We start from the raw sequence: 25,724 nt of genomic DNA, 5'->3' as shown, positions 1-25,724 counted from the left end.
TCTGGAGGGCTTTGGAGGCTGTCTTCAGTGGGCTGTGCATGGCATAGTGATGGTGAGCAGAAGAAGCAGGATTGCTGCAGAGGGATCCCTGAGGGCAGCAGGATGCGATCCTGGAAAGCACGATCCTGGAAAGCACTCGCATATCTCTTCTCTAAATTCCAGACGGGTTTTGCCTGCTGCTGAGCGAGGCGCCAGGGCCAGCACGGCTGAGGTCTTTCTGCCGGAAGGCTGCCTGACTCCAGCCCAATGCTCTTCTGCTGTTTGGGGCCCAGATTAGCATGGTCTGGTCCTGCAGACGCCATGTAGAGCCATAGCACTTGAGGCACAGTCAGTCATCTACAGCAGCATCTTTGCTGGCCTGAAACAAAAGTACAGCATGAAAGACACCGTTGTCCTGTCAGGGCACAGCACCCAGACTAACGCCACACGAGGAAAGCAGGGCGAGTTGCAGGATGAAAAACCACATCTCCCATTTACTGAGCTCACCAAGAGTTTCTTGAGACCAAGTCAAAGAATGGCTGGCATCTCACATGAAAACAGTGGATGCAAAGAACAATGTAAAGAGAGCCATCTGCAGGAAAAGCTTGTACCCTGCAAACACACAGAGGTGCCTGACTACCAGCCAGGGCCATGGGGTAGCAGCTCCCTCACAGTCACCTTGTCTGCAACAATAGGCTGCCTGCCTGGGACCCACATGGCAGCTGGAGCCCATTCCTACAGCTCTGTGTCTCCAACATCAGCCTTCTGACTCTGCCAGGAATGCCAAAACATCTGCTTATTTTTTCTCCCTGCTCCCTAAAGCTTCAGCTCAGTACATTACACAACTAGATGAGAACCTCAGCCCTTGCTTTTAAAAAGAACATGTATCTCACTCTTGTAGAAAAGCTTAATGAGGGCTACAGGCTTCCTATAGAGCTCAGGACTGAGAAGGCAGCAAGAATCAAATGCAGGGCTGTTTTAACATTAACACCTCTGTTTCCAGCAGAGACTGGTAGTACTGTGCACATACATTTCTCCCCACTGCAGTCCTTCAGAAAAGTCTCCTGCAAGGACCAAACTGGCAAACCACAGAGCTGCAGACATAAGTGTCCTGAATCTTCCCAGAATGAATTATTGCACCATACCTGCAACATCCTCTTGCCTGAGGAGAAGGGAAAAGAGAAAACAAACCACTAGCTAGTTATTGCTTTAACACATGCCTGGAGGGCCCCTGGATACAGCTGCGATAGGAATTTGTATTCCAAGCAGGCTGGCTGGTTCTTCCACCTTCCAGCTCTCACACACTCGCATGTTAAAAAAAAAAAATAAAGGTATAAAAAGAAGGAAAGAAGGATAAACAGTGAATCAATCATCACACACTTCTTACCATACACATACACACTCCTTTCTCACCTGAAAGACAAGCCTCGGGTGCAGCAGTTAAAGTGTAGCTTGGAGACCCTGAGGTTGCTCTGTAGCACCATCACAGCAGCTCACGCCACCACAGGGCTGGGTCAGACAGACCTACACCTGCCAGACCTTCTCAGCCTGTGAATCAGCTCCAGTCTCCAGCAGATACCAGGTCAGCAGCATCTCAGCCATAGGATGTAGGAGATGGAATATCCCATGCAGTATCCCATAGGAGCTCCACATCCTCAAGGAGAGCTGCTACCCTGGCAAGCTCTGCAAGGAAATATGGAAAGTGCCAAGTCCATTCAACGCCCATAGAGCTGCATTGCTTATTAGCACTGGTACAGTCAAGCTGAGAACTCCTGATGAGGACAGGGCACCTACATCCCAGTGGGAGCTGCAGCCAAGAGGGGCTCCAAGCCCTAGAGAAGAGAATCCCATAACTGAGATGTACAACACTATTCCATTGCTACTCAATCTGCCCCCAGCAGCAAACCAGGCTGTGTTGTGACATTCACAGCGATTAGCACAGAGCGAAGAAGCAGTGGCTCAGATGCCGCCACCTGCCCAGCTCAAATTTCCACCAGTAAACAAGGGAGTGGAGCTTGCCTTGCACACACTGTTCCCCTCAGCTCACAAGCATACTCAGACCACAAAGTGACCCTAGCACACCAGTGAATATAGGTGTTAAAGAGCAAATTAAAATTCGAGGAGAATGAGGGTTCCTGGTTAGAGTCTGTCACTGTGGCATCACCACCTGCGCTGCCAGTTTGGCCATCGCCTGCACTCTCACCCGGCTGTGAATGACCTTGTAAAACCAGCCTGAAGTGAAAGCCATCTGTACCTCATCTCCACCCGGCTTTACAGCTATCAATGGATCATCTTGCTGTAAAAATAAAAGTGATGAGGCCTAATGAAGCTGTAACAAGGGCCGTGAATCTTACAGTCAGCTTATACACAGGTGTGAAAATGCCAGCAGAAGTCCTGTGTGACCCTGATCTGGAGTAAGTGACAATGGTAGCACAGATGTGACTGACACAGACATGGGGGTGCTGCTGACGGCTGTGGCTGTCAGGGTGGAGGTCTGGCCATGGCACAGCCTTAGCTAACACTGCCTGGAACCCAGCCCCATAGTAGCAGACAAAGATGTGCTGATCTTGCCCCTCTCTGGAGTTTTGTCATGGAGTTGCAGAAGCGTCTGGGCCAGCACAGGGGAGGGGTGTGCAGGAAGTAGTGGCTGCATAAGAAAGCCACAGGGACTTTAGGACAGCTTTCAGCTAAGGCCTAGGCTGGCCAACAGCTAGTCACCCTGTGGAGACACAGGAGCTCAGAGATAGGGGCAGGAGAGGCAAGAAGGATAAAAGGAAGATGCCCTCACAGGAGGCAGGTCAGGATGCATCCAGACTGATAGCACCAGTCCATGCTGCCTGTCTTTCCCCCTGTTCACACCTCCTGCATGCCAGCACAGCCAACTCTAATGTCCACCTGAACACTGTCCCCCATCCTTACTGCAAGGACAGCTTGACAAGGCAGCTGCTGAGTATCCAGGAAACCTGATGGAGATGGAGGAAGGCACCTTCACATGCCAGGCTGTGGTCACAAAAGGACAGCAGCTGCCACATCTCTGTAGCTCTGGGTAGGAACGACGTCACCTGCCCCAGGTAAATCCCTGCTGGTTACCAGCAGGGAGGTTTTCCCTTTATGTTTAATTCAGCTGGAGTTTTGGGATGGACGAAGGTCACAGCTTGATGCAATCCCTAGTTCTGCCAACCCAACTTTATGAGAAAGGAGCTGGAGTCTGTTCTTCATCTCACAATGGCAATAAAATAACACTCTTGAAATTTTATTGTAGAAACATGAGCTAGGAAAAGCCCTGGGTGAACTGGCCAGGCTGGAGTTCAAACCCAAAGAAGTAATTAATGGATTTTGGCTTGGACTTATTGACACACAATACAGAGGCCAAAGCTGTCACTGTTGGAGTGACTGTACAGCTGCACTTGCTTGCAATTATTCTGCCAGCACCTTTTATTGCCACACAGCTCGCTCGCAAGTGTTGGGACGTCAGCTGGAGCACTGCCACAGCCTGTACAAACGTGACATCGCAAAAGCACAGGGCCAACGTGTGCCCCAGCCTCTGTGCACCCCAGTATGCATCAGTCAAAATCCTTTCTTCCAGCCTGAGCCCCGCTGCAGCATGTGTTCCTCTAATGGCAGCGTGGCAGCTCCTCACAGTCCTGTTCCAAACAGGAAAGGACAAGACCTCAAGAGCCCAGGTATGCACATCATCCCACTGTTAGAAGAGTTTGGCTGTGGACAAACATTTGGACAAAAAATTGGACACATTTTAAGTGTGTCACCAAGTTCGCAGCTTGGTGACACACTTAAAATAACAAGAGCTTGTAAATGTATGCACTGCAAGCTGACCTGATAATGTGTTGTCAGTCACACACAGCCTAAAATCACGAGGAGAGATTAGACAACTGCAATTGCTATTGTTTTCTATGCCATTCCAGGGTGCATATTCTGTTCCGTTCTTTATTTTTAAAAAGGATAACATCTTTTTCTAAACAAGACCTGAGTTTACACCAAGTTCCTCACTTGCAGCTCTGGGATTTTTGATTAAAGCTTGAACAAGCAAGTTAACAACAATGCAAAACAAACAGGTTTTAAAACAAATATGCATTTAAAAATAAGGGTTTGTATCCCTTCAAAAAATTTAAAACTTTGAACAAGAGCAGCAACATTGATCTGAAACCAACCAAGTGCCTAAAAGTGCTCCAACAGCTCATAGCTTATTGTCTTTCAACAGCATGGAAACAACCCTCCCTCCCCTACATCAGCTCCAAGAAACTAGTGGCCTCAAGGGCAGTCACACACCAAGCCAAAGCACCTGAGGCCACCAGCAAGTTCAAGCTGAAGAGCAGAGGGTGTTGCTGGCCACAATTTGTCCATGAGGACACAGCTCAGAGGCAGCTGGGCCACCACAGAAATGCTGTTGGGTGCATCAGCCTGGTGTGCTGCTTTGCCACACCGTTAAGCATCACTGTTCCCTCTCAGCTTTATTATCATCCTATCATCCTTGCAGATCTACATTTTGTGTGCAAATCCAGAGGATGACAACCAATTTCTGTCCCAATCAAGACGTCAAGTTTTTGCTTGGCCACTCAGGAAAAAAAAAAAAAAAAACAAAAAACAAAAAAAAAAAAACCACCAAACAAACAGTGAGAAATTAACCTCTGTGAGGATGCATCAGCAAATTCTACCTGCATCCCAAGACTACATTTGTGCCAGGGGTTGGTTATTTCCATTCATCAGCTGTGGTGCTGAGCTCCACTTCACACTTAATAGAGGAAGTATGAGGGGTGTATGGCTGCCTGAAATGACCCCTTACTTAAGCAGAGCACTGCCCTGCAAGAGAAATAGCTCAGGTGTGTGCTCCTCTTCCCAAGGTGGAGGCAGACCTCAGGGACAGCAGGATGCTGGAGCAAGCCATGGGAGAGTTGCAATCCAGCCACCATCTCACCCTCCGCTGCAGCAAATGCCTCCGTCCACGCACACACAGAGTGAGCTGGGGACTGAAGGCTCATGTGTTTGACTTCACAAGGGACTTTCCCACCACTCTAAGGGCATTGAAGCACAGCTGCCAGATGAGGTGAGGAACTCTGGCACAGTCGGCAGAAAATCCAGGGCTATAGCTTGAGTGCACCAAGGACACTTAAAATAAAGGGCTGGCTCAGTGCTCACCCCGGGAGGGCTGACCTGGCTGTGAGCAGACAGTGCAGGGCCCACAGCAAAGGGCAGAGCCTGGAGTTCCTATTGCTATCAAAGGATATCAACTTTTCTCCCTGGCAGACTCCCCAGACCCTGAAGTAGATGCAGTGCACAGTGACAGCAGATCATGCAGCTCTGTTTCCCCAGCAATGAAGCTGGTAAGTGCCTGCCCTTGCTCCCACCTGATTTGTACTTTTTCATCACATGGGCAATAGAAGCAGTTGTACTGCAGCATAAACAAGAGTAGAGAAACAAGTCTGGGTTAAAAGCAACAAGCTAAACCATGAGGTGTTTAACATCCTTTAATCAAGAAGGCCTACAGCCCATTCCTGAAGATCCAAACTGAAGGGACAGCATTTTCAACTGAGCTTCACGATGGGAGAAAAGATAATTACATGGCAAGACCTGGGAAGAGTTTGGCCACCAGTGTAGGATCTGAGGGCAGTCAGCACAGCTCCATCTGATCTTAGGCAGACTGGCATTTAGTAGAAAAATAAAAGTGGAGGATTTGGAGTGAGTGAAACAAGTATAAAATATCAAAACATAGCAAGGAGACAAGAACTACCCAATTAGTTCAAAACACATAACTTCTTAGTCCACCTTCTGTTCTTGATACTTTTTACTGAAAGATAGCTGCAATCAGAAGAAAAGGTTCCCAGATTTGTCCTTCAGTATGTGCTGAGGACTCTTCCATGTCCTGACAAGGCTGGGAAAAATTCTTCTGAAGCCACTGCAAAACCCTCACTCCATACAGCAGTCTCTTAGGGCTCAGGAGTGGAGAAGAAACAGACTCAAGGTGAGAAGCCGCCAAATACTCCCAGACTTGATGCACGGCAGGAACCTGGGAAATGTCAAGGAGTGGCACCCAGCCAGGCTGGTACAGCAGCCAATGCCCCCAACCTGTCAGTGATCTGACATCTCCACACAGGCGCTGTTATGTGGGGATGGTGACATTTGTCCCCTCAGCTCCTCCTTGAAATGCAATCCCTGCTGTCCTGAGAAGGACCCCTCCACTGAGGTGTGGGAGGGGGCAATTGTCATCAGTGAACTTTGCCTAACACAAAACAACTGCAGCAAGAGAGCAACAAAAGAATAGACAAATACTACTATCTGCTGAGTACAAATAGTAAGAATTGTGGAACTATTATTCTATAAAACTATAATAAGGCCAACAATCCACTGTAAATTCCCCCAAACTATCCGGGAGTCACTAGATGTCATCTGCCCATTCCATGAGGAGAAGATCACAATAAGACAAGCCTCAGGGGGTTATGTAGGCAGGGTTTTGCTGTGTAGCTGTGGGGCAGAACTCTGCCTCCCATGAGACATCCACAGCCCAGCTACACAGGAGGCTGGCACAATGCCACAGGGCTTCCCCACACCTTCACTCCTCACTCCTTGACCAAACCCTGGAGGCATTCAGGAAATAACTCCGGGCTTGTCTCAACTCAGCTCTGTCTTTCATCTTTTAGACTCATCGGCTCCTTTTTACAACACAAGAGCAGCCAAGCCAAGACCCCAATGAAAGGATGGACAGCCAAGATGTCCCAGCACCCCACCTGGGCCTGGTCGATCCCAGCTCCATCCTAATACTCCAAGTACCGTTGGAGAGGCTCCCTGGGGCCGTGGGTAGCTGGGGAGCCAGCCCTTCCTCCCTGCCGCTCGCCCGGGGAAAATGCTACGTGTCTCATTTCTCCAAGTGAAAGACTTTGACGCCGAAGGGGCTACCAGGATGCTCTATCCTGGCGCCGGAGCGCCGGCCAGGCCGCCAACCCCAGCATGTCTTGCCACAGAGCGCTCCCGAACCGCCCCCCCAGCCCCACGGGGTCACAGGGCACGACCATGGCGAGCCCTGCGAGGAGGCCCGGGCTGGAGCGAGGTGCCTCCTCGGGACCCGGGCACGGCTATGGGGCGGAGGGGCCGGGGAGGCAGCGGGGCGAGACAAGGGCCCTACGCCCCAGTGGGGGAACTCTGAGGGTGCAACCCAGGGAGACACACGGGAAGCAATGCCCCGCTCCACAGGGCGGCAACGCCGCCATACTCACCGCCCGCCCGGGCCCGCCGCCGCCGTTACCATGGGGAGCCGGCGGGCCCACGTGACTACAGCTCCCGGCAGCCACCGCGGCGGGGGCTGTACTGCCCCCTGGCGGCGCGGCGGAGCCTGGCGGCGGCGCGGGCACGGCTCCGGGAGCCGTCGGGAAAGACGCGGTTACAGAAGGAACGGGTAAAGACAGCCGGGTAGAGTCCCGCTCAGGCGGACAACGCGGGTTGCAAGGAAGGTCCGGCTGGAGCCTGAGGAGGGTGAAGGAAGCGTCGGTGGCGTCCCGGGATGCCCGGGCGTCAGCGCTCAGCGCCGGTACGCGGCGACAGCTGGCTGGGCCCCGCGCGGCCGGGCAGAGCTGCGAGGCGGCGGAGGAGTAGCTCGCAGTGCCGGGCAGAAGGCGACCGGGGACTGACAGCGGCCAGCCTCTCGGTGGCTTTGAGGGACAGCAGGACCTGCACAGCCAAGAGAGGGACAGGAGTCACCCACCAGCACGACCCTTGTCCCCACCACTCCATCAGGTCCCCCAGAGGAGCCGAGGTCTCCGTGCAGTACCTGCTGGATGCCAGGGTGCTGGCTGAGGGCTCGCAGTGCCTCGAGGGCTCCCTCCCGCACGGTCTTGCGCGGGTCCTGGCAGGTCACCTGCAGCAGGAGGTCGGGGGCCCTGTTCTGGATCAGCAGGTCCCGCAGCTCCTCCCCGCGCTGGCCCAGGTTGCTCAGGGCCAGGGCCGCGTTGCAGCACGTCTGGGCCCGCGAGTCGCTCAGCAGCCGGGTCAGCGCGGGCACGGCTCTGCCCAGGGTCCCTGCCGGGCAAGACGCGTGGCACGCAGCATTGCCCACTGCAAAGGTGGCTGCCCTGCGCACGGAGCTCTCCGGGTCCGACAGGCACTCCAGCAGCCTCTCCGGCCAACCCGGCTGGCTCTGCAGCACCGGGGGAAAGCTGTGGCGGAGCAGGTTGCCCAGCAAGTTGCAGGTTCTGGCCCGTATCAGATGTTGCTTGTGGCTGAGCAGGTAGGTCAGTGGCTGGTCAGCCACATCTGAGTCCCTCAGGATCCTCTGGAGAAAGGGCAGGTGCTCTGAACAGGCCCGGGCCACGTGGGTCAAGAGAGACAGGAGGTCACTTGTGAGTATGACATTGTCTGAGAACAAGACAGACTTCAAGAAGGCAACAGTGCGCTCCGAGGCAGTAGCTTCCCTCACCACCTGGTCTATGACCTGTGTATCGGACACCACAAGTTGGCACAAGAGGCCCATGGGGAGCTCGGTGAACGAGAAGGGCAGATGGTGAGCGCAGACCTAAGGCAAAAGGACAGACAGCACTGCTGAGTGCACTGCGCTCACGTATGAGCTGAGCCAAGCCAAGCAGCAGCTGAAGGCAGCCAGCAGGTCAGCACAAGCTTAGCAAACAGTCAAGCTTCCCCAAGGGCTGCATAGCACCCAAATGACATGTGTGGACTGCCAACATGATGTGAAGTGGTGCCATGCAATGTGGGGGGACTGGGGACTGCAGTGTAAGGGGGGGATCACCACAGTATGGGGGAAAGGAGGAACACAGGGCCAAGAGAGTACCTGCAGCAGCTGGGCAGGGATGTGGGTATCTCTCACAGCCTCCATGATCAGTGCTAAGGTGTCTTTATCCACATCCAGGGCGAAAGGGAAAGAGAGGAGCTGGCAGACCTGGATGACCACATCTGGGACAACCTCGGGGTCCCCATCCTTTCCTGCTTGCCTGAATTTGTGAAAGAGAGGGGGCTTAATACAGAGATGATCAGAAAAACCTCAGGGCAAAGGGCATTCCCCGTACCAGGCACTAAGGAGAGGCTCTTTAAGTGCCAGGTCAGGAACTTCTCAGCCCTTGGTGTGCTTATGTCCATGCCCCCATTCAGCAGCTGAGCTCTGCCCACTTCAGCTCTTGCCTCAACTCACATCTGTGCCATACATGCCAAGAAGCCAGGGGACAGCAGTCTCTTCAGTGTCACCATGAGGATACCATGGGACTGGGTGAGCTGAGGCAGACACTGGTGGGACTCACGAGTGAAGATGCTGAGGGCCAGGCTGAGGAATAACAGGGTTCCTGCAGGGGAAACAGCAGGCAGAAGGGTAAAGCTAGAGAAGGCTGTAAAGTTCCTTCACTTCTGTCTGTGCTATGTCAAAGCTGCTCCAGGGTAGATTCTGTGATTCCCTGCCCAAAACCAGAAAATCTCCACCCAGGTGGTCACACCTGCCAGAGTGGACATTCCCTGCAGCACAGACATCCTTTTTTCTTCTTCCACAGGCAGCTCAGCTGAGCTGCTGCCAACTGGGCACAGTATGAGCCAGCCCTCTCTCCCCACAAGACATTGCAGTCCTCAAGAAAAACCACCTGAGTTCTCTGGCCACAGGGAACAGATGTGGAGAGGGACAGACATGGGCAAATCTGAGGGCAGGATGTCAAACAGGGTCCAAGTCAGATGCCCTGCTGTCCCACAGCTCCTACCTTGAGGGGAGAGGAGGTTCCAGTCTGGCTCTGCAATGGGGTGACCAGCACCTGGGGGTGGGTCTCCCTCCAGCGCTGCCCTGTTGGTGTCCACATGAAGCACCACAGCAACACAATGCCAGACCAGGCTCCATAGCTCGGAGGAAGCAAAGCCCTGCTCCAAGACCACATCCTCCTAGAGGCAGAGAGGCAGATGTCAGAGGCCTTCATGGTGTTCCATGGCTCCCCAGGGTTCTGATACATGGCTCTGCTAGTCCCATGGTCCTCTGAAGGTCAGGGCTAGACAGACATGGTCTACAGACATGTAGACAGTCCTGCTGCACCTTTCAGTAGTGTCAGTCCCAGGGCATCTCTGCTCTCCTTCACTCCAGTGTGCTCATGGATCACCCCTCCCCACCCACCACTCTCCCATCAGCCCTGCAGGGACACAAGGTGACTTTCATGGGGTTGTGCAGCCAAAACTGCACAGATCCTGGTTTCCCTCAGCCTCGTTACCAATGTGCATTCAGGCCTTTTTGCCACCATACCTTTTGGCAGGGACCAGGCAAAGGAGATGGCTACACTGGTACCTGTTCAAGAAGTTTCAGCAAGAGGAAAAATAACCCATCATAGAGACCAGCACCCATTGGCAGGGGGAGCTGCAGCTGTAAGACAGTGGGAGACAGTCTGAAGCTGGGTGCTGGGCTTGAGGGCAGCAGCATCACACTTGCACCCTTCTGAGACCATCTTTGCACACCTCTAAGTGGGGTATGCATGGGTCCCCAGCTTCTCTGTCCCCATCCCATACCTCAGCAGGTGCAGTCAGCATATTTGTTACCACTGGTAGGATCTTTTCTTTCTTGAGCTCCAAAGCCACCCCATGCTGACTGAGGTGTGCCAGGAGAAATGCTGCAGCACCCTGTGGGACAAGGAGAATTCAGCAGCTTTGGGACTTTCCCATCTGCTCCGTAACTATTGACCCTTCATCCCTTGGCCTCATCCTACTCTGAGTGAGGAACGCTAAGGCCCAAATAGGATGCAGGGGTCTGCTAGGCTTTCAGTAGTGGCTCTGGTGGGGTGGGGGTGGCTTACCACAAGGGACACAACAGGAGACTGTGTGATGAGATCCACAGCCAGGGCAACCATCTCCTCACACCTGAAATGCAGGGACCAGGAGAGAAGCACTATGTTCCCACAGCTTCACATCATGCAGAACAGCAGCATCCAAACACCCACATGGCTGGGAAGCAGCCATGTTTCAGGAGGAGCCCTGGTTCACAGCACCTCCTTGTCTGCACTGGGTCATCCTCACCACATCCCCAGCTCCCACGCACACTGCCCAGCATTCTGCTGGTATGTCTAGATCAGAGGGATCAGTGGGACCAGGTTCCCAGCTCTGGGCAGTGTGCAGGACAGAGTGCTGTTCGGGGCAGGGCATGTTCCTTTCCCACCCATGAGTGAAAGTGTCTGCTTACCTGGGAGGGGATGACTGAAGCTGCAGGGTGAGCAGGGCCAGTAGGTACAGAGAGGCTTCACAGGCTGCCTCCTGAGTCACCTCCACCACAGGGACCTACCAAAGGAACAAAAGTCATAGCAGAGGAGAAGGAAGTGTTTCTGGGCCCTGGAGGAGAACTGCACTCTTCAGATTGAACTCCCCTAAACTCCTCCCCCCACTATAGATTCATCTGACCAGTGCTCAGAGGAATGCGTCCTGCTTGCCCACACTCCTACCCCAGCACCAGGGCTGTGGTCAGTCCTACCTCACCCTTCAAGAGCTGCATGAGGGAACCCCACAGTGGTTGGCTCCTTCCCAGGTGCTGGCACAGGTTTGGGTAGGCATGGCAGCCAGCATAGAGGATCTGCAAGGCAGAGGGAAGAGATGCCACCAGCCCCTGTAGACAGGTTCCACCCCATGGCTACCATAGATTCATTTATTCAACAATTGACACCAGGCAGATGGGAGCCATAGAAGGCTAAGCTCACAGTTCCCTCTTTGCCATGCTCCTAATCCCAAAGCAAAGGCCTGGGCACCTCTGGGCAGAGCCAGATAAAAGGATGGGGCCATTACCTTCAGGACGTTCAAGGAGCAGCCTGGGTCCTCCAGTCTCCCCAACAGTCTTGCAAGCTGCTGGCTCTCTCCTTCTATAAGCTTTTCAGCTAATGTGTGAGCAACCTGTAGGAATCAGCCTGTTTTGCACTCTGGCACCTGAAGCACTGCCCAGACTAGAAGAGTTTAATGCTAGCAACAATTTAATGAAAGAAAGCATCTGTTTTCTCCATCTTGCCTGTGTCTACTAAGGGATGCCTATCTGCCATGACCTAGCATGGCTTTGATGCACAGTCCCGGAGTTGAGATGAGCAAAGTAAGATTCCTCCTCTGCTTCCCTCCTTGTTGACTCAGAGTTAAAGAATCAAATGTAAACCTGTAATTGTTTTCCCTCTCACTGCCCCTTCAATTACAGATTTCTTACAGTTCATATCACTGTAATAAAAGAATTCTTCATGTTTTCCCTGCATTGCCTAGTTCTTTTCTTAGCCCATCTCACAGTTCTTAAGTTTGAGTTTCTTAATTGATTCAAGAATCCTTACATTCTGAAGGATTCCTAAGGTCAGCTGTTGGCTGGGGAGGTGCAGCCCACAAATATGAGCCCTGCAGCCAATAAAGCCAGAGGATCCCAGCCCTTCACTCTACTGTTGAGAAAGAGCTCCTCCTAGAAAGGGCTGCTTCCCCTGTGAAGACCACACCTCTTCACCCTGTACAGACAGCTGGTCTGACCTGCTGCTTGGCTTCCCGACAGCTGTTTCTCTCCAGGGGCATGCTGCATGCAGCAGCCAATGCAGCCAGGAAGAGGTCTGCCACACCTGGGCTCTGGTCATAGGCTGACTTGGCTTCCACTGCTGCACCTGCACAGGGACAGAGCTGGGGAGTCATTGTGCTAAAGGTGCTGAGGGGCATCAGGATAGGGTTGGATGGCAGGAGAGAAAAAGTCAGGCTTGTGACATAAGGAGGGTGCAATCTAGGACTGAGGGAGGAGAGCCTAAGTTAGCAGGGGTCTGGACAGGTAAGTTTCAGCCCTCTCCTGGCCAACAGCATTACAATGGCCATCAGAGCTCTGATGGAGCCCAAGGGCAGGAAGGAGAAGAAACCACAGGAAGAGGTGGTGAGCTGCTACCACTGCTACCTCGAAGAGCAGGCTGCTCTGAGATGGATCCTTGAAGGAGTCTGTTCAGCAGGGGCTGATGCTCCTCTTGCAGCCTGGTGTACAAGCGTGCAGAGATAGAGGGGTCTGTCGTGTCCAGGCTCTCACAGAGCTGGGTGAAGCACTGGGGAAGACACAGGGGTTGCCATCACTGCAGACTGAGTTTGAGAGGAAAGAAAAGGACAGCATAAGAGGAAGCTGTGGGAGGACAGCAGAGATGGGAGGAGGACTCATGCTGGAACTTCAGGGACCTCCAAATATCCACTCCAGCCAGGTTTCTGCATGGGACCCACATCTGGCTGCATGCTGCCAAAGTGAGGGGTACACATGGAGGCACATGTCCCTCCTCACCTCTATCACAGCCTGGTAGAGCATGCCCAACAGCTATTTTTGCTCTTGCTGACTCTGGCACTAAAACATGCAGCTTGAAAACAAAGTCTAAAAGATATCAAAAGCAAGCCTGTATGCATCTCCTGCCCAAGCCACATGTGAATCATACTCCAATGCTGAGAACCTGCTGTGCCCACCCAACACAATCCCAGCAGCAGAACTCTTGGCAGCAGAGGCAGGGGCATGTCTGGCAAAGTGACACATTTTGTGCCAGAGTGTGTACAAGGAGCTGCACCTGCCATCAGCTCAGCCAGTAAAGCCACACTAGAATGGTAAGGCCAGTGAAGGTGCTCCCTCAGAGACCTTCTTTTTGTGTGCAATTCCCTGCAAAAACCCCAGTGGGTGAGACAGCTCGCCCTGACAAGAACGCATCAGACCCCACAGTTAGGAGCAGGTCCCCAGGCTGCATTCCCCCAACATACACAGACAACCCCATAGCTTCTGTCCCTGGGGGCAGAGGGTGTGGAGAAGGGAGATGGGGGCACCCTTACCAGGAGGCTTTGCTGGCAGAGTCTCATCTCACTGTCGACTGGCACAGCCAGCAGCTCCGGCAGCAGGGCCAGGAAGCAGTCAGCACTCTCCTGGATGGCCTGCAGGCTGAGGGGGGCAGGAAGGGCAGATGAGTGCAGAGAAACATAGCCCCTTGTTTTGAGGACAGGCCCACATGGCCCTGGCTAATGGAGCAGGCAGCACACACTCACACTGTGAGCTGCTGGCAGCAAGCAGCACAATTCGACTTGTCAATTGTGCCTTTCCTTCAATTAATCCCATTCAAGAAAAGTGCTCCTCTGTGAGCACAGCAATATGGCATGAAGCACTTAGACCATGATGCTTCCCCACAGAGACAACTCCAGCTGCAGAGTATGAACACCACACTTTCACCTACTGCCAGATCCCCAAAGTGACCACACAAGACCTCAGGGAACAGAAGGTTTTCCCTACCTGTCCTTTTGCCCACTCTCCTCCAGGCTACTGAAACAAACTTTGGTCACCTTGAGGAGGTCTGTCAGCACAGCGATACACCAGGGCTGCTGCAGAATCCAGAAAGAAACCACAAATGGGGATTGTCCGCTGACCATCCCCACACCACTACGACAGGATCCTTCCCTACCAGAACCTCCCCCTTCTCAAGGGTGCCTAGAAGAGGAACCTTGTGAGCCAGGTCCAGCAGGACACCAGGGCTTCCTCAGCACCAGCACTCTGCAGGGCTGGAAGGCGCCCGTATATCCCTGGGGTTCTATGCTCACCTGCTTGGTGACACCACTTTCCAGGATCTGCTTGGCTAGACACAGCAGGGACAGAGGCACATTCAGCTCTCGGCAGAAGTGGTCCAGCAGCTCAGCATCACATCGGGTAGACAGGAGGTTGCCAATAACATGAAGCACAGAACGAAGATGGGAGGCTCCCTCCAGCATCCCTTCCAGCACCTGGACACAGAGAAGACAGAAGAGCTTATAATGAGCAGCAATTTTGGTGTCTCCACCAGCCGTGCAGCAGCCCTTCAACTCATTCAGGCAGAGGGGACAGCAGAGGAGCAGATGGCAAGCCAAGTGCACAAGACAGGTCCAACTCCCGGAAAAGCAGAGGATCTTTTTGCTGGCTGGGCTGAGGATTCTCCATATGTTTCCAACCTAATCATGATGAAGAAGGCAGCATCCAAGTCTCCAGTCTTAGTTGCCTGGGCCAGCCATCACTTACCTGCTGAGCAGAGTCTGCCAGGCGGTCCTGGACACGGTGCTGGAAAGCCGAATCCCGCAGGAGGCTCAGAGGCACGCTCAGCTCCATGGCTGAGGGCTCAGTGTCCTCAATCAGGTGCCGCCACTCCTCATCACTCTCCAGCTCCTAGCCACAGAAGAGAGAGGACTGGTGCCACAGACCCTACCAGTCCCAGGGTCTCTGTACTAGCCCCTGGAAACTGGGCCCTGCTGTCCTCACTCAAGAAACCATCTTACCTCACTCTCCAGGTCCACAGCCTCAGTGCTGTGCCTGCTGCAGGGCTCTGCCCTGCCAGCACCAGGCTGTGGAGGGGAACCTGCTCCAAGAAACTCCCACTCATAGTCTTGAGAGAGGCTGTGCTGCCTGGCCAAGGAAACAGCACACTCAGTGAAAGACCTTTTCTTTCCCTCTTCCTCCTGCCCCAGCCTCTGCCTCTCTCTCGCTGGGATGGGAGGAGACTCCTCAAACTCCCACTCTGCTGTGCTGCTCTTTCCTTGCAGGAGACATGGATTCTTCTCATTGGAGGCAGCCAATGGCTCCCTCTCCTCAGGGGCTGCCTTCTGTGATGCTGCTCTGGGACTATGTGTGGGATGTCCATTGGCAGAATCCTTCATAGATGCATCACGTGCCTTCGGTTGCCCCTGGTGATGGCAGAGCAATTTGGTCAGGGCAGGGTTACTCAGTCAGATCAGTCCCCTAGACTCCACTACCATGAGCACCCCACATCCTGCCTTGTGTGTTGCTGACACCCCAGCCTGACCCACATACTCATGTGTTTTCCCCCAGGGCCCACTTCCGTGTCCTTCCTTTGCCTTGACTGTGAGATACAGCATGGGGAACCTCACACTTTTCTCCACCTTTTTCTGTGTCTCTCCAACCATCTTCTGCTGGGCCTTTCTCAAGATCCTGGACTGGGTGCTCCTGGGGGCCATGAAATGGACTTGCTGCTCCTTCAGGGCCTGCAGCTCTGGAGATAGCTTGATGGTAAAGGGGTTTGAAATCCCATGCTCTTCTGTGTCATCAATCACTGGGGAGGCAAGAGGAGAACTTCAGCAGCAGCTCTCTCTTGAGAGCATGATCTCTCTTGAGATCCAAGGGGAATCATAAGGAACCCAGAGCATGACCAGGAGCAGGAGCTAGGAGTCAGTGCTTGGAAAAAGCTGAGAGGAAAGAGGCATAGACCAGGATAGTGAAAATAGCAGGGCAGGGAGGTCCTCCCAGTCTCCAGACAGCAGTAGAAAGAAACAGACCTGGACAGTTTTGGAAAAGGAGTAAGTACTCACCAGTAACCCGTCCAGCAATGAAGGGGTGACAAAGCAGCTCTGGCCATGACAGGCGCTTGTGGGGGTCCTTCATTAGTAATCCCTGAAGGAAGCTCTGAAGAGCAGTGGAGCAGCAGGATCACTGACACATGTTCAGCACCCACCAGTGAGCATAGTGTACCCACCAGCCTCCCTCACTGAGGGCACCCAGGAGGCCTGCCTTTCCTGCCTAGCTCTGGGAAAGGAGTAGCTCTAGTGCTTAGGGCAGATGGCAAGACATTTCCCTTCGCAACCCAATAAATCCTCTGCTGCTGGACCCAGTTTGCCAGCTTATGGACAGCAGACATTTGATAACAGTGATAAGGATTCCCATTCCAGGAGGTCCAGCTCTCATTCACACAGCTTTTCTGTGTTCTGAAGTCCCTGTTAGGGGACATAAAAGCTAAGAGTGACCTGCCAGGGCAGCAGGTGAGGCCAAAACTGCATTAACAGATCTCACCCTGAAGACAGGGCCTCGGTCCTTACCTTGAACACTGGGCTCATGGTCACGGGCCATTTGACAGGGTCCTTGATGATGAGGCTGACAAGCTGGAAGATGCTGTTGGTGTAGAAGGGAGGAGTGCCCACAAACAGCTCGTACAGGATGCAGCCCACAGACCACAGGTCTGCTGTGTGGTCATACGGCCGTTCTTCCACCAGCTCAGGGGACATGTACAGCGGGGTGCCCTTGATGGATGTCAGCACCATGGTGTGGATGCTCATGGCACGGGCAAACCTGCTCAGAGCAAAGTACAGATCTCAAGTTCAGCCTGAAACATCTGTTGCAGCTCTAAGGGAGTTCCTTATGAGTTTATCCTCCTCTGCAGGACAAAATCTCCCCTCTCTGCTTAACCTCTAAATATGCACAGAATCCAGGCCCCCTTCCGCACTCCTCCACTCCTCCTCTATAGCATCCAGGAAACCCTTTGTCTGCTCCAAGGCCAAGCATTCCTCTCAGGCTGGCCCCGGCACTCACCCAAAGTCACAGAGCTTGACAACACCATCTTTGCCCAGCAGGATGTTCTGGGGTTTCATGTCACGGTGCAGGATGCGGTGGGAGTGCAGGTAGTAGAGAGCAGAGATGAGCTGGGCAGCTATGGTTTGGACCTGCCGGAGACACAGAAGCCTCACCCTGTGTCCCATGGTGCCACCCGCTGGCACAACCACAGGGGCTAGGTCCCTTACAGCCTGGCTCCCACACTACTTCTACTTTTGTCCTGTGTGGGGCAGGGACCAGCCCCAGCTGTGGGCCAGTAGTTTCTTGAAGCGGGCCAATAGCCAAGGCAGTCCAGTGCTGTGGCCCTTGTAAAGAAACTGAGGTCTCTGCAGGACCCCACTGTTCCACAATGCCAACCTGGCCCCCTCCCCATCCTTTTCAGAAGCTCTGCCAGGTGAAGTGCCAGAGGCACCCTCACCCTCCTGACATTCCTGGCTCACAGCAGAGACCCTCTGCCTGCAGGCACACAAGTCCTGTTTTCTCTAGCCTGCAGCAAACACTGCATGGCCGCGGCAATGACAGACACCTGGTTCTCAGGCAAACTCCCGTCATCCTCCAGGATCTGGAAGAGCTCTCCCTCTGCATAGTCAGTCACTACCACCACCTGGAGAGAAGAGCAACATGGTGAGATCAGGCCCTGGGGACCAGAACAAAGCAGGGTAAGAAATTTAAGGGAGGTGTTGGGGTGCCATCATGCAAAGTCCATCAGCTTAAGCTGGGACTTGGAATGGAAGAGAGTTCCCATAGCTGCACTGCAGCAAGGACCCGGCACTTGGCAGAGGTCTTGTAGCTGTCCATTTCTCAGACAGCCAGCAAAAACAAGGGAAGAGGGAAGGACAGGACAAGCCCAGAATGGCACTGCCAAGCCCAGTGGGTAGAAGCACTCCTTGAGCTTGTTTTGAATCTGCTGTCCAATGACTTTATTTCATGTTCCCATGTGCCACAGGACAGTCTTCAGTCCTCTCTTATCATATTATATCCATGTGAGTTTAAATCAGTGAAAAGCCAGTCTCTGAAGAGACTGATGAGTGAAGAGTGACCCTCATCCTGTGATCTCAAACCACTCCTCCTGCACCACACAGCCCCTGGTCAGCTCCTTCACCTCTGCATATGACCTAGTGCAGCCCACACAGGTGTTGGCTCCCCACACAGCACATACTAAAGGGCTCCGAAAAACACTAACCAGACCCTGGGATGAAGTCACCAGCATCTCCTGAGAAAGATGTCCCTACAACAGCAGGGGACAGTCCTTGTTGCCCTGCCCCAGTCAAGCAAAAGCCTTTCCTGGAGTAATCCCCTTCACCTCCTTAGCAGTCTCAAAGCTGTCAAGCATCTGGATGATGTTAGGGTGATGGAGGTCTCGCACAATCTCAATTTCCCGCTGCAGGTTCTTCAGCTCCTTCTCAGACCGCCCCACCTTGGGGATGAACTTCAAGGCCACCACCTTTCAAAGCAGGAAAAGCTGGGATCAGACCAGACTCCTGGTCAAACCCACCCTGGCAAAGGCTGCTTTTTACCCAAACAGGGTTCCAGCTGAACACAAACAACAGAACAGTGAGACATTTGTTCACTGGGACCTTGGACCTAGGGCTCTCCCTAGGCCCTTACACACGAGGTGCTCACACTTCTTTTCACACTGGCATTTAAAGCAAAGACTTGTAATCAGTGAACACAGATAAACTTCAGAAACATGGGACAGGACCTCGAGATACTGATGAACAGCAGGCCTAACATGAGCCAGCGGTGTGCCCTGGAAATGAGGAACACTAGCAGCACCCTGGGCTGTATCAACGGGCTGGAAATGCAGCAAAGTGATTACTGACCTTTATTTCTAATCTTGTGCACCATGTTGGGAATATTGTGGCCAGGTTTTTGGCCCAGAAATACATCAATAGGCTGCAATGGGTATAGCAGAGAGGCCCATGATGGTGAGGGGACTGAAGCATGTGGGAGGACAACACGGGGATTACAAATTGAAACAGAGCGAGGTTCAACTTTATAAGAGGAAAACACATTCATCCTAGTAATAGTCAGGCACCAGCTACGGGGTGTTTCTCTTGGGGGTTTCAGAAGATCTAAATTTAGTGCTGGCTCTGCTTCGAGGTCTTGAGGTTGCTCCTGATGTCCCTTGAATCCAGATGACTTAGTGCCAGCTGGAGCTGGTCAGGAACGACAGCAGAAAGCCGAATGAATGCCGAGTCCCAAAATCCTGGCAGAGCCTTAGAACCCGAGAGGCACCAGAAATCAGCCCTGACCACACACAGCAGAGCCCCAACCCTCTCCCCTCACCTGGGCGCTGTGCTTCCGGCGCCCCTTGTACACGCGCCCAAAGGACCCTTCGCCGATCATTTCCAGGACGTGGTAGTTCTCCATCGCTCGGGACGGGGCCGCTGAGCTGCCGAAGCAAAGAGGCCAGTGAGGGGCAGCGTGTCCCCTTCCGCGGGCACCTCCCCTCCCGCGGGGCTGCACCCGGCGCCCGTTCCCCTGGGTGAGTGTCGTCCTCCCCCCGCCCCAGGCTTTGTTCCTGCCCACCGGCTCCAAGGCAGGACGAGCCCCGAGCCCCGGTGGCAGCGATCCCGCTGCGGGATGAACCTCGCCCCGCTCCGCTCCTGCCCCGGACCCGCCGCCGAGGCGTCTCCTGGCAACGGGCTCGCCGCTTCCGCTTCCGGGGCGAGCGGGAGATGGCGGCGGCCGGTGAGGAAGCGGAGGCGACGGACTGGTAACAGCCCCCGTACCTTCCCCGGTCTCTGCACCCTCCCACGTTCCCGCACCTTCCCGGTCCCCGCACCCCTGCTGTCCCGCAATCCCAGCCCGCCGGAGCCGCCTGACCCCCGCCTGCTCGGTTCCCGCAGGGCGCTGCCGCCGGAGGTGGAGGTGCTGGAGTCCATCTACCTGGAGGAGCTGCAGGTGGCGCGGGGCCTGGGCAGGTACGTCCCGCGTTCCCCATCCCCGGCCCGGCCCCGCGCCGCCCTCCTCATCCCTACCTGCCCCTTCTCCAGGTGGGAGCCCTGGGAGATCAGCATCACCCTACACCCTGCCACGGCCCAGGACCAGGACTCCCAGTACGTCCGCTTCACCCTGGTGCTCTCCGTGCCCCCTCAGGTAGGCTGCCCGCGCCCCCCGCTCCCCTGCACCTCCGAGCCTCGGGCCTCTTCACCTTCCTTGTTGTGCTTTGGGTGTTTCTCTTTTATCCTAGTATCCTGATAAAGCTCCGGAGATCTCCATCAGGAATCCGCGGGGGCTGTCAGATGAGCAAATTCAAAAGTGAGTGCCAGGAGGGTGGAGAGTGGCACTCCTTTCCTCCAGAGACTCAGGAGGCAGAACTGATGGACAAGCCTTCTGTAATTCACATGACTTTCTGTGTCTGGTTAACAGATGGATACAGGTTCCTAAATCACTTTGTCCTAAATCTCTCAGGAGCCACTGGTGCTGAATATGACACAGAGGGGTCCACCTTGTGGTTATTCCCCTGTGGTTCCCCTGAAATGTTATTTGAATCCCTGGGGCCTTGAAAGTTGCTGGTCCTGCCCTGACAGAGGTGGGATTGATCTGAGTCCTTGGGCAGCCCGTTGTTGCATTTGTGCTTTGGCCCTTGGCACGGTGGAATGTGTGCAGAGACCTTGGTGCCTGCCAGCAGTACGAGAGGACATGGCTCCCAACAGACCTGCTCAGGGGCTGCTGTCAGATAAAGCCTGGGATTCACCAAAACCAAAGGGTGCTGGGTGGACTCAAGCTGAGGCCATCAGCAAACCTGCACCTGCAAGTTCTGTCATAACAAAGGCTTCCTGTGCACTGGCTTGTGGGGAGCCAGGATAGCACGTGAATATGTATGTGTGTGTGTCTGTGTTCCCATCCTGTGCTCCAAGCAAAGCCTGAAGGCCAGTGCTCTCTTTTTTCCTCCTGTCATCATGGTAGGATGGCAGGTATGTGGGACAGTGAAAAGGTGTGGCTAAATTTGTGTTAAGGATTTCTGCTGCTTTGCTGTAGGATTTCCCAGACCCTCAGAAGTGTTGCTGAAGCCAGGCTGGGGACAGAGGTGCTCTATGAACTGATCGAGGTGAGAGTGAGGAGATTGGGTGTGACCAGCCACAGACACTGATCTCTGACTTCCCAAGGGGTGGGACATCCCTGAGCCCACGGGCAGGCCAGTGAGTAAAACGTCTGCTTTAATGCTTTCACAGAAGGGAAAGGAGATCCTCACTGACAACAATATTCCTCAAGGACAGTGTGTAATCTGCCTCTATGGATTCCAGGTAGGCATGTGTCTCCTGACCCCACAAACTGACTGGGAAGTGAGGCAAGAGAACAGGAAGTCTGACACTGGGATATCAGCCTGGGACCAAGATGTACACCAGCAGCCACTGCCTCCCATTCTGCATAGGGCCCTTCTTAGTGCAATACCTGCTGCTCTTCCCATCAACTTCTAGATAATCTTCAACAGAAAATGGACGTAGGGCAGCGAGAGATGCTGGAGCATCTCCAAAGAAGCGTAGGCTCTGGGGCTAGTTGATGCTGTATTTCAGCTTCCCTGTGTTGGCTACACCTCACCTTGAGTTCAGCACACAGGTGGTCAGGAGGGACTAGACCGTATCCATGCAGGTGCTGAGGTCTGTGGGGACAGGGGAGCAGGCCTTATTGGACTGCAAGGAAAGTCAACACCTGCCTAGGAAGGAGAACACATCAGGTGGGAAGATAGCTGGTTACACAGGAACACATACAGAGAAATCAGTCATAAAATCTTTGCATCTTGACATTAGGAGTGTTTCTAACATTTGAAACGAGAAGCAGCATCCCAGTAATTGCTGAGGGAGTGGAGGTGCAGCCCAACAGATGATGTTGGGTGGCTCTGGTAGCACTAGTTCCCCATGGATACCACTGACATGGAAGTGAAAACCCAGCTCAGCTGGGTGGTTACACAACTCTTTGCATAGAAATCCTTCAAAGATGCCCTTTTCTCTTGACAGGAGAAAGAAGCTTTCACAAAGACCCAGTGCTACCACTACTTCCACTCCCACTGTCTGGCCCGCTATGCCCAGCACATGGAGGAGGAGATCCTCATGCAGCAGGAGGAGAGAGAGCAGCACCTTGCACCATCCCCTAAACAGGTACTGGGCCTCCTTCCTTGGCCCCCTGCACAGACCCTTGTAACATCTGTATCACCCTCTTTGACACATGGAGCCTGTGCTGAGAATCAACCGGGATTAGACTAAATTATCTCCAAGGGCCCTTTCTGACCAAAGAAGTTGGTTTATTGGATCTCTGGGTCAGTGCCTGCTGTGTGAGGGGGTAAGGGAGTAGCATTTTTAGACTTCTGCAACCACAGAAGTTAGAAAAAAGGGCTTGCTCCTTCCCTAGTCTTAGTCCTTGAACTGTGGGGGGTTGCAGCAGGGTAAACACAAATGACCTGTGTTTTGGGGTGATAATACCTGCCTAGCACATGTTGGAACAGTTGTCAGCTGCAGCGCAAACAGCACAGCTGAGTATGGAACAAATCAAAGGCTCCTTTCTACAAACCCTTTCAAAGAGGTGCTGCCTTGATGACACGCTCCACTTTGGAGCAGAAAACAATACATCCTAGGCTGAGGGCTGAAGCTATATGTGTTGACAGGGGTGCTTTGTAAAGCAGTCAGCTGCTGGAGCACAAATCCTTGCATGCCTTATGTGGAGACACCTTCCATAGCAGTTGTTGAGACACCAGGCTGCTTTCATGCTGCTGGGACCCCTCTGGGCTTCCTTACCTTGGCAGAAGAGTGAAGAAGACGACCCTGTTCCACTTCCAGGGTGGGGTTATGGGGCAGTGCGTGAGCTGGATCACAGACAGGGTTTGCTATCATCTCTTGCCTCCCCACAGGAAGTTGGTGTGCAGTGCCCTGTCTGCCGGGAGACCCTGGTCTACGATCTCTGTGCTCTGAAGGCAGCGCCGCCCCCGCAGCACCCTCTGGTAAGAGATGGGGGCTCACCTGGCCAGCTGTGCGTCCTGACTGGGTGGCTTCAACTGGGACGCTGTAATGCATGCACACTCTATCTCAGGTCCTCCTAGATTTCTCATTCAAAGGGCAGCTCACAGAGCAGGTTCAGTTTGATAGCCCTGAGCTGAGCAGATGTGCTGAGGGAGAGGTGATTCTGCCATGGGGAACATCCCTGCACTCAATGGAAAACAATCAGGTCAGGAGAGTGACCTGATGGCAGCTGCTCTGCATCCTGCCCCACAGCAGGATGGCCCAAGGCAATCACTGCAGAAACAGTGGGTCTGCAGTGGGATGCTCGGCTTCTGTTCAGGGATTTCCCATGCATCTGTAGGCCTGGTCAGTGTGGCAGAAGGAAGCAGGTTGCCTGGCATTGTGCAAAGATGGGTTTGGGGAGTAGCTCCCAGCCCTGCCACTGCCTATCCATGCTAGGTGTTGAGAGAGCCCTTACCCTGCCTTGCTTTCTTCTGCTCAGGAGCCATACACACCAGATGCCAAGATGCTGCAGCACCAGGAAGAACTGCGCCTGATTTTCAAGAGACAACAAGAGAAAGGAGGAATCATCGACCCCGAGGCAGAGAGGAACCGATATTTCATCAGCCTCCAGGCGGTACGGCACTGGGGGCAGAGAGCTTCTGAGGGGGCTCGGGGCTGCAGGACCAAGCACTGTCATCTGCTGTGGGACACCCCTGTCCTTTTCTTAACCAGTGGCTTTTTTCTTTCAGCCTCCAGCTGCTGTGGACACAGGCCAAGCAGCCACTGCCTCTGAGCTGTCGGTGAGTGCCCGTGCTGCGGATGTGCCCCAGCCGCCCAGCCAAGCCTCGGCTCCCGAGCCAGCTGGGGCGTCAGAGGCCAGGGTGGAACCCGGGCAGCCTGAGAGGTGTGCTATGCCCAGAGAGCAACCGAGCAAGAGGGAGAGGCACAGAGGGGAGAGGCCAGGCTCCAGAGGCCGGGGCAGGCAGCTGTGCAGTGGCTCACAGGAACCAGGAGAGGAAGCCTGTTATCCACTCCACAGCTCCAGGGGGCCCAGGGTTTTCAGCCAGAGAGCAGAGCGTAGACCTGCTGGACGGCACAGCCAGGAGTTTTCAAAGCCTCCCAGTAGAAGCAGGGCTGCTCCCTTGGCTGAAAGAAGGGAGCTGTGCCATGAAGACCCTTCACCAGCAACAGAAACTGTGGACTTGAAAGAGGAGCACCATGACGTGGAGAAATGGAGCACGGAGGAGGGGACTGAGGCCCGGGGCAGGAAAAAGGAAAACCTGATGTTCAACCGCAGTGACCACAAAGCTGCTCCCAACTGGCAGGGCCACCACAGGCCCTGGGATTGTGGAAGGTGGGAGAGGTCCAGAGTTCAGGAACGTGGTTCCTACCCCAGAGCACCAAGAGGGCGAGGGGTGTTCAGGCCCAGTGGACATCGAGAAGCCCATCTTGAGAAGGAGAGTGGTTCCTAGCAGGAATGATGAGGGGCTGGGCTGGGGGAAAAAAAGGGCTGTTTCTGGAGAGAACAATGAAGGCTCTGATGAAGCAGTAGCAAGCAGATACTGTACCCCCTGGAAGTGGGGAGGCAGATGGCACATGGGACAGCTTGGGACAGGCAGTGTCACCAGGGTATGTGCAGTGTAAAGCATCATGGCATGAGCAGCTGGTTGTTACCAGCATTGGAGAAGTGGAACCTTGACACATCATATCAGCCTTGGTCACAGAGGACCCAGAAGACAGAGGTAGCTTTGGGGACCTGTAGCTATTGTCCCTGTAGGTGAAATGCCAAGAAACATGCACACCTACAGAGCAAAGGGTCTGAGCTCAGCATGGTGCCACGGCAAAGCCAAAGTGTGGCAAGACCTTCCCTGGAAGCCAGTGGAGCTGTGGTGATACCAAGTGCCAGGGCAGTATCTTGGAGCTCAGCTCCACTTGCTCTGTCCCCCATTCCTTCCCAGAGCATCTCTTCAACTGCTGGGATTGGCCAGGCAAATCCTTATTACACAGGACATTGCTCAGTCCCAGCCAGGACATCCAAATTAAGCTTAAGTCAACACATTGGCAGGTCACAGCTCTCTGGTGGCTAAGGCTTCACCTTGGCTCCTGCTTCTCCAGGAAGCCCGTATTTAGCTGGAGCTCCTGTCCTGTCTTTCAGCTGCTTTTGTGCAGGCTGAACTGATGGGGGGAACCTCAGAAAAGAGTACTCTGCTTTGTAACCTGTATGTGTCAGAATCCTCTTCCAAGGCCAGGCTGTCTCAGCACTTCTGACAACCCAGAAGTGAAGACATGCCCCAGTATTTTGGATACAGCTTACCCTCCTGTAATATTCAAGCTGATATTGCTTAAATGAGGATTTGCTGTTTAAACTAACTTGGTGCAGTTACATCTGCTGCTGCTCCACAGATGTAAATGGTGTCCCATTTAGAAGCCATGAAGAGTGATCCCAAGCCTCTGAAGTGGGGCAATGCTATTAAATTAATTCATTGGGTCTTCTCCAGAGCCTGCTCCCTTTGTTTCCTTTG

At 53.8% G+C, this 25,724-nt stretch overlaps 2 protein-coding genes across 4 annotated transcripts; one reads left to right on the top strand and one right to left on the bottom strand.

Annotated features, from left to right (window-relative positions):
* Positions 1-222: 222 nt before the first annotated feature.
* On the bottom strand, positions 223-19,902 carry STK36 (serine/threonine kinase 36). 2 transcript variants are annotated; one of them, XM_068195555.1, is made up of 28 exons: positions 19,793-19,902; positions 19,550-19,655; positions 18,564-18,704; positions 17,787-17,864; positions 17,240-17,370; positions 16,750-16,999; positions 16,246-16,339; positions 15,820-15,989; positions 15,199-15,603; positions 14,945-15,088; positions 14,494-14,673; positions 14,189-14,277; positions 13,738-13,843; positions 12,839-12,980; positions 12,433-12,560; positions 11,725-11,829; positions 11,417-11,515; positions 11,132-11,226; positions 10,749-10,812; positions 10,465-10,575; positions 10,247-10,321; positions 9,678-9,852; positions 9,128-9,275; positions 8,771-8,930; positions 7,757-8,497; positions 7,206-7,656; positions 1,559-1,662; positions 223-358 (listed from the first exon to the last, which is right to left on the bottom strand). In XM_068195555.1, exons 2-26 carry the CDS (start codon positions 19,631-19,633, stop codon positions 7,501-7,503), a joined length of 4,071 nt encoding a protein of 1,356 aa, XP_068051656.1. In that variant the 5' UTR covers positions 19,634-19,655; positions 19,793-19,902; the 3' UTR covers positions 223-358; positions 1,559-1,662; positions 7,206-7,500. The 2 variants fall into 2 exon arrangements, with proteins under 2 accessions (XP_068051656.1, XP_068051657.1); XM_068195556.1 differs by lacking the exon at positions 19,793-19,902 and having other exon boundaries at positions 11,132-11,228; positions 11,425-11,515; positions 19,550-19,729.
* On the top strand, positions 19,837-25,701 carry RNF25 (ring finger protein 25). Of its 2 annotated transcripts, XM_068195564.1 has the most exons (10): positions 19,910-19,979; positions 20,113-20,187; positions 20,260-20,362; positions 20,457-20,524; positions 21,248-21,317; positions 21,442-21,513; positions 22,225-22,365; positions 23,112-23,201; positions 23,702-23,836; positions 23,952-25,701. In XM_068195564.1, exons 1-10 carry the CDS (start codon positions 19,942-19,944, stop codon positions 24,672-24,674), a joined length of 1,515 nt encoding a protein of 504 aa, XP_068051665.1. In that variant the 5' UTR covers positions 19,910-19,941; the 3' UTR covers positions 24,675-25,701. The 2 variants fall into 2 exon arrangements, with proteins under 2 accessions (XP_068051664.1, XP_068051665.1); XM_068195563.1 differs by lacking the exon at positions 20,457-20,524 and having other exon boundaries at positions 19,837-19,979.
* Positions 25,702-25,724: the final 23 nt, after the last annotated feature.

This window comes from Anomalospiza imberbis, chromosome 7 (assembly GCF_031753505.1).
Source record: "Anomalospiza imberbis isolate Cuckoo-Finch-1a 21T00152 chromosome 7, ASM3175350v1, whole genome shotgun sequence".
Classification (NCBI taxonomy): domain Eukaryota; kingdom Metazoa; phylum Chordata; class Aves; order Passeriformes; family Viduidae; genus Anomalospiza; species Anomalospiza imberbis.
This window is presented reverse-complemented; position numbering and strand designations above follow the sequence as displayed.